The following is a 12,048-nucleotide window of genomic DNA, read 5'->3' on the forward strand; positions in this document are numbered from 1 at the left end:
GAGGCCAGTATTAAGCCACTGGGTGTCACCTCTGTCATTGCGCCCCAGGGTGGCTGTGGCTACATGTAGCTTGCCATCACCAGTGTGTGAATGTGTGCATGAATGGGTGGATGACTGAATGTGTAAAGCGCTTTGGGGTCCTTAGGGACTAGTAAAGCGCTATACAAATACAGGCCATTTACCATTTACCACTTTGTGTATATGACCTGTTAGTTATATTCTAGTTAGTTATATACAAATGGAGATTGGGATGTCTTCAAGTGACTGAACATTAGCTTCATAGATGTGTGTTAAGTGAATCTTTCAGTTTCTAGTTTTACGATGTTATTGCATCATGCTCATACAGTTTATGTATGCGATTTGTTAACCAAGCTTGCAAGTGTTAGCTGATAAGTTCAACTTTGGTCAAAATAGGGTTTTGGACATGAAATGGGAGTAACTTCAGAACTGAAAAGTAGTCCAAAACCAATTAAATTCTGATTACCTGTTGATCAAGAATGGTCAATATTTAGAAACTCTTTTCTAATAACTCTTTCTTTCTGTCTGCTTTGCTTTTGTTGCAAATCCATCACCTCTCTACAGTTTTTGATTTATTTGTATGCTCTTTACACCTGTGTTTTGTCCCTCCTCTCTTACTTAGGGCGTGTCCTGTGCTTGGAGTGCACTGTCATATATTAAGTATCCCACATTCTTTAGTGACTCACAGGTACTGCAGGTTAGACAACACGACTAGCTATTTCAGCAGCCTGTAATATAATAGTTGCCATTTACTGGGCCTGCTGAGAAGTTGTATTTTTACTTTTGTGCATGAAGGCTGGATACTGTGCGGTACTTAACTAAAGGTAACTTGTAGTGCAAAGGCACAGTGCTACATGGAAACCATAGAAAGCATTGCGGCAAATACTGCTCTTGTTAGAGCCAGAGAAGGTAAGAACTTTCTATATCCAGAAAGTTTATGTGAGAAGATGACATGCTAAAATGCTGACAATTTTTGACTTATTTCTCAATTTGGGACATGACCTCCATCAGAAGTAGTGCTTATATGGGTTATCTCAGGACAATGATTTTTCAGTCACAGTGTGGAAGAGTGATGTATGATAAACCTGATCAATGATGAGTTTTAAGTCTGGTTTTTTTTACTCACCAGTTCAGTTTAGGATAAATCAGTTTATCAATTTTAGCATTTCTGAATAAAGTGAAATTCTCTCTGAAGGCAACATAAATTTATTTGCTGTTACTTGAGACATGAAATAAATTTGGAGTGTGGAAATTGAGACGCAAACTATGAGTGATAGTGTGTAAAGTACGTTGCAGAGTAATGTGGTTCCACAGGCTTTGTTTAATTTGTTCCTGGAGCTATTTATAGTTCACTCACTGTAGTCGAACAAGCTATTGTCTGAAACCTGAAGGACTAGGCATGCTGATTGACATCTCAGTCTGAGTTATTCAATATGTCAGCACTTTGGTTATAGGCATGTATGCATATTCACAACACTAAAGAACTCCTTTTCTGTGTCCCCACTGTCTGTAGGTGGAGGAAGGAGCTGGAAATGGAAAGAAATGCTTCGCTTTCCCCACATTAGCCAGTGCAAAGACCTGGCCATGAACATAGGTGTGTATCTGCAAGTGTGTTTCAATAGTGTGAACAAGTTCTGGTTCTTTGTGAGATTTCACACCATATATTTTATTTTATATTTCTCCATTAGAACGAGACTACTATAGTCTATGTGTGAAGCAGCCTATTGGCAAGAAACTGTTTCAGCTCTTCTGTCGGAGTCGGCCTGATCTGCAGAACTACATTTCCCTCCAAGATGCTTTGGTACAAACTGTGAAAAATTCTTTTACTGGAATTTGAGTCCTTAAAAATATTGAAAATAATGGCACTTAAATATCAGTAATTATTTCAGAAGCTAGAGTTGCATTGCTCTTGTGTGTTTTAAGTAATGACATTGCAGTGCAGTGCGCTTTTTAAAAATATTAAATGAGAGATAAGAGATTAAGAGCAAAACAAATGTGAAACTAACATGAAGAACATTAGAAAACTGAGAACTGAAAATATACTTGAAGAATTACACCATAACACATATAATATAACATCAAAATAATCTATAGCATGTTGGAATTTCCATCTGTTATTTTTTTCTTTCTTTCTTGATTACTGATGGATAATGATGCATGAGACACCGCGGCATTATTAAATGATAAGAAAAAAAAACATCAGCCAAATTTAACTCTGGTATATTCATATTGAGTAAAAAAGAAATTTTGGACTTCAGTGCACAAGAGGGTGACTCTTGTAGATACAACAGCTCATATAACCTTGTATCCTGTGCAGAAACAAAGTGTTACTGGACAGGTAGTATCTAATGAGCCTGACCCTCAAAACACTCAAAGCACCAGCGTTAAGCGGCAGCTGATTGCCTTATCAAGTGGCTAACCACTGCAACACTGGCAAATGTTTCAAAACAAACAAACAAACAAAAAACCCTAATATTTTTACCGTTACTTCAACTGGCAAGTAATCACATCCAGGGTACAGTAGGTAGTCTCAAAGGCAATATTAAACCTGAGAAATTAGATGAGAAGTGTGCTTCTCTAAAACATTTTAACCGCCCGAGTTTACACAACATTTTGTAAACAATAAATTATTCATTGACACAAGATCTTTTTAAGTTTATTGCACGACTTACAGATTGTGAATGAACTAAATCATTTAATTTACTGGTGATTTGCTTCATGTGTGAGCATCTGTATGTCTGACCACTTAAACATTTTGCAGTAAATAGCTCAAATTACTTCAGAAAAACTGACATCAGACCTTCTGTCTGATACTAGATTTTACTGTCTAAACCCTTTGAAGAACTAACCTGTACATATAGACTCTGCATCCACATATGCAAACAATCTTAATACCTATTTTCTTCTTTAGGACAACTTTGACATTCAGTCAGATGACAAAAGGAAAGAGTCTGGGAACAGGATCATCCAGAGATTCCTCATGAAGCAGGTGTGACAACATTTGTAGAAAACATGGTTGATAGTTTACAACCGTGGATATTTTTCTTTCATTATTTTCTCCTCTGAAGTTTGAAACAAGAATTCTTATATCATGCTACACATCACTTTATCCAAGTGTATCATGTTCCCTCAGTCCAGTGAGTGTGTGTCCATCCTACTGAGGCATGAAAGAAGCTGCAATCAGAGTCTGGAGCTCAATCCCTGTGGTGATGTCTTTCATGGCTGCAGGGAGTAAGTTATATCTCTCTGGTCTGCTTATAGATGGTCATGTTAAAACAAGTTTGTAGGGGACTCAATGCAGTCTAGAATACTTTGGTATACACAGGAATTCATAGTCGACTCAATGACTGCAAAGTGCCCAGGTCCTGTGGTTGCATTGGTGAAAAAGGTTATTTTCACCAATCTGGCATTATACATTGTGGCCAAATGTATCCAGTTTGGTTTTGTCTGTCCAAAGGACATTGTTCCAGAAGGTTTAGGGGTTTCAGATTTATCTTCAGCTATGCCATATTTTACTTAGAGAGAAGCAAGTTTCTCCTGGGAAGCAACACTTATTAGATCTTTTTCTAATTGTACTGTTGTAAATCTTTAACATTTAGCATGCTAACAGAGGCCTATAGAGTCTGAGATGTATTTTTTGTGTGTTTTGTAATTTCTTTGAGTATTGCACAGTCAGATTTTGGTGTGAATTTTCTGGGACATCCATGCCCAAATCTTCCTCAAATCAAACACATCTGAATGCATCTAACCATAACACTGCACTATACTGACTGTATATAATTTTAACTACTGGCTTAACTGGAGTTTTGCTGGCCTGATGTGATGACTATTTTTCTAATTTTGCTAAATTACTGGGATATACACAGTAATATATACAGTATGTCCAGTAGCCAATAGAAGAACTGCTTTTCAGAATCAGTTCTCTAAAGTGTGGCACATGCTGTTGAAAACTGTTGACCAATGGAGCAGATGGAGTTCATCTTTCTTTTGTGGATTAGAGACCTACATAAATACCTCAGCAACGAGCCCTTCACCCAGTACCAGGACAGCATGTTCTTTGCCCGCTTTCTACAATGGAAACAGTTGGAGAGGTCAGTAAATGTGTATGCCCAACAAAGGTATGAGACGAATTGTTTCATGGATCAGTGGTTAGCCAAGTAGCTGCTGTTTACAGTTCTTCTTAAAAAATGTATTTACAAAAATATTTCAAATGAAAACAACATGTCTGTCTCTTTCAAGGCAGCCTATCATGAAGCAAACATTTCGACAGTACAGACTACTGGGGAAAGGAGGGTTTGGAGCGGTATGTATGTTTTGGGATTTACTCTAAGACACAGTGTTAGCATATAAGACACTTTATGGTATATGTTTTTGAGGTATGTCTTTACCCACGGTGTATCAAAATGAAGGTAGTTTTTTTATTTTTTATTTTACATACATATTCCCTTGGGGGAATTCATGGACTTAGACCTTCACAACACAGTTCTACATCTCTGTTACTCTTTAGTTCCCTTACATATATTAGTATACTTTCACTTTGCAGCAACCTATTCTTTTTTGACATATTGAACAGCTCTGATACTGGCAACAGCATTAGATACAAATTTATCACAAGGGTGTTATTGTCTTACAATCCTGTTATTCTGTCTTGAGGTGTGGGCCTGTCAGGTGAGAGCCACAGGCAAGATGTATGCCTGCAAAAAGCTGGAAAAAACCCATGTAAAGAAGAGGAAAAGAGAGGACATGGCTCTCAATGAGAAAGAGATACTACAGGAACTGGATAGTCGCTTTGTGGTGAGACTGCTGTGCTCTTCAAATATTTGCATCATTTTTTAATTTGTCAATTTTTTTTACATTTTCAAACTAGTTTTTGTTCATTGTGATGGTTTTCACATTGCCTTGTTCATTTTTTTTTTAAATCAGTATGTTTGTTAACCAGTGTTATCTGTGTAAGCAAAGTTGGGTTATTCTTAAAAAGCAAATCCATGACCTGCACTGTTACAATGGTTGATATTTCTTTCTTCGTTAAAATAAACATATACACTGTTATTGAGTTACACTGTGACTACAATTCAGTTGAATTCAATTCAATTCAATTCAATTCAATTCAATTCAATTTTATTTATACAGCACCAAATCACAACAGCAGTTGCCTCAAGGCACTTTAATATTGTAAGGTAGACCCTACAATGATAGATACACAGAAAAAACCAACAATCATATGGCCCCCTATGAGCAAGCACTTTGGCGACACTGGGAAGGAAAAACTCCATTTTAACAGCAAGAAACCTCCAGCACGCACAGGGAGGGGCGGCCGTCTGCCGCGACTGGTTGGGGAGAGAGAGAGAAGACGGTAAATGGTAAATGGCCTGTATTTGTATAGCACTTTACTAGTCCCTAAGGACCCCAAAGCGCTTTACACATCCAGTCACCCACCCATTCACACAGACATTCACACACTGTTGATTTGCCATCAACAGTGTGTTGATGGCACCCACCCTGGGGTGCCATCAACCCTACACCCACCCTGGGGTGCACTGATAGAGGCGAGGCTGCCGGGCCACCGGGCCCTCTGGCGCCACCGGGCCTTCTGACCACCACCAGTAGGTGGGCAAAGGGTCAAGTGTCTTGCCCAAGGACACAACGATCGAGACTGTCGGAGCCGGGGCTCAAACCGGCAACCTTCCGATTACAAGGTGAACTCCCAACTCTTGAGCCACGATCGCCCCAGCGGGATAAAAGACATGCTGTGGAAGAGAGACAGAGATTAATAAAGCTTAAGCTCACACCGAACGAGACATTAATAAGCAATTCAAAATAGTCTTTATAATTCCATCATAACTGACACTTGTTAAAAACTCCAGCTGCCAAATCTTTGAACAAATCATTTAACAAAAATGATCTTTACTGAATGTTTATACAAGGTATTTTTACAGTGAAGAGAAGTTTATCCTGTGACACCGATAGGAAACCTGTATAGGGTATACCCCATCTTTCACCTTATCACAGTTGGGATAGGGATAATGGACATGAACTCTTCTCTATGTTTTATAAAAGACATAGAAGAGGTGGCTGTGACTCAGGAGGTAGAGCAGGTCAATTATTAACTGGAAGGTTGGTCGCTCCCGTCTGCATACTCACCTATCCTTGAGTGCTCAAGTTAGGCAGAAAAGTACTTAATAAGAACCAGTCGATCTACTATTTATATATGCTTAATTAGAGACTCATCACATCATTCAACAGGTTTTATACATGTTCTGACACACATCCATCCATCAATTTTCTTCCATCCATCCATCCATCCATCCATCCTCTTCTGCTTTTATCCACTACATCGAGGCTGTAGCCTATCGCATCCATCACAGGATGAGAGGCTGGACTAACAGGGCTAACATTGAAGCAGACAACTATTCAGACTCATCATCATCTTTGAGCTGTGGAAGGAAGTCTGAGAACTCTAAGAGAACTCATGCAGATGAAGAGAGAACATGCAAACTATACACAGAAAGGCCTCGGACTGGATTCAAACCAAGGACTTTCTTGGTGCCACTATACCTCGTCTCAGCAATATAGCTGAGTATAAAATAATCAGGGAGAGAACAAGTTCAAAAGCAACCTCGGTCAGACAGAATTCTGTTTATACTGATCTACTGATTCAGATGAATTTCGTGATCAAATAGTCTTATTTTTCTTAAGAATGATGTCCAGTTTTTATAATCAGTGAGCACAACTCAATTTTTCTAAAATGTGTATTTGCAGTTTCTTTTAACCTCCTAAGACCGGAACTCTTCCATGACATGCATTTTCAATTTCTCTTTGATATTTGGGCTGATTGGGACCCAATTAATGTAAAAACAAAGAATTACCAGATTTATTTTTTTTTTACCTGATTTTTGTTTCTAAGAAAAATGAGAGCCACATATGAGGATATTCATTTAACATTTTGATAGCACAGTAGCAGTATAATGTCCTCGTAAGTGGATATAGAGCAAAATTGAGTATTTTGGTCTAAATAACCCAAAATGTGATGTCCACATATGTGGATGCCAGGTCCTAGGAGGTTAAGGATAATGTTTAATCCTTATGATTGGCTTTCTTTCATAGCGAGTGGTGTTCTGCACTGAATTATACTGAATTGTTTCAAGTATTTTGTAAAAGCTGAATTTATAGTATTGCTGATGCCTTAGTGAGTTTTGTTTTCTTATTTTTGTTTTATTTTTTTATTGTTCAGGTGAATCTGGCATATGCTTATGAGACCAAGCACAATCTCTGCATGGTTTTGACCATGATGAACGGCGGTGACCTAGGGTTTCACATACATCGCATGGGGTCACCTGGTCTGACCAAAGACAGGGTACGTTTCTACGCTGCAGAAGTCTGCTGTGGTTTAATTCACCTCCACCAAAAGTCAATATTATACAGGTAAGTGTATTTCTACATGCATTAAATCACATCTCTACTAGTCGGGAAGAAGTTTTTAAATGCTGTGTTTCTTCTAGAGATTTGAAGCCAGAGAACATTCTCTTGGATGACAATGGTATGCGCAACTACAAAACAGTGTTTTTTTAATCATTCATGTACAATAAATAGCCTCAACTGTACTACAGTAACATCCAAGCAGATAGCATTCCAACATCCACACATAGCAAAAGCTGGCAGTTACTTTCTTGCTATTTTTAACTCTGAAAATAATCTGACTGTTTGAAATGCCACACATTTGGCCATGCAGCCTATCAGAAGCATCCACCTGCTCTCAAGAAAAATCTGTGTTGATTGTATTTTGACAGGGGTAAAAAAAAAAAGAAAAAGAAAAGTAGTTTGAGGAAGTAAAAAAACCTGTTATCTATTTATAGAAACTTCCACACCTGTTCCTTCATTCTTGGAATAAAAGCAACAGTTGTAGTTTCCCATTGTGTCAGCTGGAGAAAAGTGAAGCCTAACTTGACAGGGCAAAAGTGAAAGTATGTGAGAAAAATAATCTCAACAATCATGCCATTTCAGTTAATCTTACTTTTTTTGTTCCATTAAGGACACATCCGCATCTCTGACCTGGGTTTGGCTGTGAAGATGTCTGAGGGGAGTCTAGTACGAGGCAGGGTGGGCACACTGGGCTATATGGGTATGTATGGAACTTCTACAGACCCACATAAATCACTAGATTATATGAGTGTGTTGGAAAACAAAGCAATTTATTTTTATGATTGTATGACTTTTATCCATACCTCTCAGTGGTGCTTACTGGCCTGCACACAGATGGATGGACTGCTTAAGTACTTACATAGAGTTTATCTATGTAAGTTTATCCATCACAAAGTCACTAATTGAAATTTAAGTTTATGATGCAGTTTGCATTGTGCTGGGAGTTGGTGATTTGTAGACCTGATTGTTTGTTTTAACACATCAGAAAAACAACAGAAACAAAAAATCAAACAACTGTCAATAAAATCAAAGCAAAGCAAATGGTGATTTTGCTATTTTCTAAGGAACTTTGAAAGAAAGGAATTGGAATTCTTTAAGTTTCTTGAAGATGTTTCACCTCTCATCCAGAAAATGTCTTCAGTTCTAAAACCAAATGAGTCCCAGGTATCTAAATCCTTGTGGGGCTTGTCACTAAAAGGGTTGTTGACCCACTATTAATTGTGTCACATGAGCCAAGGTGAGAAAAAGGCATGGATCATGACCAGCAGAGGTTTTGAGAGAAACTAATGTGATACCTTGGCTCACCCTATTAACCTGAGGTTAACAGAAACCTGAGGCACCTGGGAATAGATCTTAAAATTGCATTGTATGTGACTGACAGTTGGTGTCACAAGCCACCCCCTCTATTCAGTGATGGTCATTCACAGTGAAAATAGATGGCATCTTTTACTCCTCTTTCAAACAATCTGTCTTCTCAGTTCAGAATATGAAAATTGGCATCCTCAAAAGATTGACCTTTAACCTTTAGGCGCAGATCTTTAGCTGGTCTTGTCCTGCTATGTTGTGCCATGCATTGATAGGATGGCTGTTTGGTGTCTCCAATGTAGAATCTCTGAATTCTTGTATTGTAATAGTTTAAAACTTTCAAATTACCTGATGCTGTCAACTGGATGGGAAGAAAGAACCTATTATGACTTTATGTCTACAGTGCTTTCAGAAAATGTTCACAGTGGTTCACTTGTTCCACATTTGTTATGTTACAGCCTATTTCCAAAACTGATTAAATTCATTTGTTTCACCTCTACACACAATACCACATATTGACAAAGTGAAAAAATTAGCTTGAATTTTTTTTTTTTTTAGCAATTTTATTAAAAAAACAAAACAAAACTGTAACTTAACTACCCACAGACTTTGCCATAAGACTCCAAAGTGAGTTGAATCCTGGTGCACTGGTCAGATGTTTCTATGACTTGATTGGACTCCACCTGTGGTAAAGTTACTGGGACATGAAGACATAATGTCCAAGGAATTGTCTGTAGACCTCAGAGACAGGATTTTATTGAGGCACACATCTGGTGAAAGGTACAGAAAGATTTCAGCAGTATTTAAGTTCCCAATGAGCACAACAGTCTCCATCATACGTAAAAGGAAGAAGTGTGGAAGCACTCCAGCCAATCTGATCTAAATCGGGGTAGAAGGGTCTTAGTCAGTGAACTGACCAAGAAGCCAATGTTCACTCTGGCAGAGCTCCAGCATTGCACTGTGGAAAGAGGAGAACCTCCCAAAAGGATAATCATTTCTGCAGAACTCTACCAGTCAGGCCTGTATGGTAGAGTGGCCAGTTGGAAGCCAATTGTCATTAAAAGGCACATGACAGCCTTCCTGGAGTTTTGCAAAAAGGAACATGAAGTACTTTCAGACAATGAGAAATAAAACTCTGGTCTGATGAAACAAAGATTGAAATCCTTAAAGTGTCATGTTTGGAGGAAACTAGGCAGCAATGATCCCCTGATGAATGCAATTGCTACAGGGAAGCATGGTGGTGGCAGCATCATTCTCTGGGGTTGTTTTTCAGGAGCAGGAACTACGAGACTAGTTAGGGTTTGGTTTTTAGTAATTTTCACGACATGGAAATATAGACTTATAGAGTACACAAGAATATTGCCTTGGCAATAAGTAACAGCAGCAAAGCATAAAAAGATTATTCGTTTGCATTCCCATTTCAGCTCCTGAGGTGATCGGCTATGAGCGTTATGGAATGAGTGTGGACTGGTGGGGCCTCGGGTGTCTGATTTATGAAATGACTGCAGGTCGGCCCCCTTTCAGGGCCAAAGGAGAACAGCCTAAATCCTCAGAAATGGAGAGAAGGATTCAGAATGAACATGAAGAATATGGCAACCAGTTCAGCAAGGAGACAAAAGACATCTGCTCCTCAGTGAGTTCTTCAAAATGAAACTATTTTTATTTCAGCATGCACAGAAGATGTTCTTTCATCCACATCATACCTTTATCCCCTGATGTATGTCAGATTGTTAAGACAGTACAACAATTTCCAAAAGCCAAGTCATATTCTAATAGGATAGGTTCAGGGTTGCTTACACCTTAGAGATTTACTACGCATACATGTGCTTTTCAGCCTAAATCCTAACCCCAATTTCGGAAGAGGCTGTATTACATCCTTCAAGCAATGAGAACACCTTTTTTTCCACTATTGTAGCTGCTGACCAAGGACCCCACAAAGAGGCTGGGCTCCCAGAAGTCTGGGGGAAAAGATGTAAAATTTCATCCTTTCTTCCAAGAGATCAACTTTCGGATGCTGGAGGCAGGACGCGTTGACCCTCCATTTAAACCTGATGTAAGTACCCAAATGAGATATCTATATCTATAGATTGATAGAGACAGATATCTAGATATGTATGTATATGTGTGTGTATGAATTTGAATTTTGAATATGTATACATACATACATACATACAGGATTACATTTATGTATTTAAATTGGATTCCATTTAGCTGGATGTAGTGTTTTCGATGTAAGAAATATCTTGTCAAGTGACTTTGGTTTTTAAAGAGTATGTAAAGTACTTAAATAAAAACTGATCAAATGTAGAAGAAGAAGATTTTAACAATCTTAAAGCCATTTAAATTTGTACTCACTGCATGTGGTCTTTTATTTTTAGCCCAGTCAGGTGTACTGCACTGATGTACAGGACATAGAAGAATTTTCCACAGTGAAAGGAGTCCATTTTGACCAGACTGACAGCTTCTTCTACTCCCAGTTCAACACAGGAAGCAATTCCATAATTTGGCAAAATGAGGCAAGTTCTAGGTTACATTACCAGGGTTAATCCAGACAAGAGCTTCAAACCTCACCTTCCTTCTCTGTCTTCCATGTAGCTAATAGAAACGGGATGTTTTGAAGAACTGAATGTTTTTGGCCCTAAGGGATCTGCATCTCCAGATCTCGACTGGTCCCAGGCCCCAGAGAGCCCCAAACGCAGCCTGCTGCGCCGAATCTTTCGCAAAAACGTAAGGACATAAAATACATTCTGTCAAAATGTGTGCCCTTTGTGGAAAGCTGAAGATATCTTTCCTCTTTTCACTCAAACAGCATCATTCAGATTCTGACGGAAGCAGAGAGAACCTGTTGTCCAGTGAGGGCTACAGCTCATCAGGAATACATAACTCTGCCCTGAATCCCAGGAAAGTCTACAACAAAGACACCAAAAAGCAACAAGTCATTGTAGCAAAGGGTTCTTCCCTTTAAATCGCAGCACAGCAGGCATTTATTTTGTGTTTTCATTGTCTTCCTTACACCTAATCTGTATTAGCATTTTCTGCTTCTCTCAGGTAAAACAAATGAATAATTTTACACCATCCCAACTTTTTAAAAAGTACTTGAATTTTTAAACAAGTGTACTAGTATATATAGTATATAGTACTAGTTTTTTTTTTTAACAATTCCAATATAATAAATGTCATCTGAATAATAAATTATGTGGAATTATCTGGATTAAATGGGTCACCTGGACGTCCAGACGTGTTCAGACCTTTTGGGATTTCTTTACCTGGATGGAGCATGCATCAAGACATTAACTTGTAATAATT

General features: G+C 38.4%; 1 protein-coding gene across 1 annotated transcript; it reads left to right on the forward strand.

Annotated features, from left to right (window-relative positions):
- Positions 1 to 729: 729 nt before the first annotated feature.
- grk5 (G protein-coupled receptor kinase 5) lies at positions 730 to 11,979 on the forward strand. The gene is made up of 16 exons (XM_085280465.1): positions 730 to 927; positions 1,532 to 1,612; positions 1,707 to 1,819; positions 2,930 to 3,007; positions 3,152 to 3,249; positions 4,017 to 4,109; positions 4,258 to 4,321; positions 4,672 to 4,812; positions 7,250 to 7,440; positions 7,518 to 7,555; positions 8,048 to 8,137; positions 10,167 to 10,375; positions 10,658 to 10,795; positions 11,121 to 11,258; positions 11,338 to 11,469; positions 11,552 to 11,979. The coding sequence occupies exons 1-16, from the start codon at positions 873 to 875 to the stop codon at positions 11,705 to 11,707; spliced, it is 1,815 nt and encodes a 604-aa protein (XP_085136591.1). The 5' UTR covers positions 730 to 872; the 3' UTR covers positions 11,708 to 11,979.
- Positions 11,980 to 12,048: the final 69 nt, after the last annotated feature.

Source organism: Mchenga conophoros, linkage group LG7 (assembly GCF_057382185.1).
Source record: "Mchenga conophoros isolate Kocher_MC1m ecotype Shallow Benthic linkage group LG7, M_conophoros_male_GT1.1, whole genome shotgun sequence".
In the NCBI taxonomy this organism is placed as follows: domain Eukaryota; kingdom Metazoa; phylum Chordata; class Actinopteri; order Cichliformes; family Cichlidae; genus Mchenga; species Mchenga conophoros.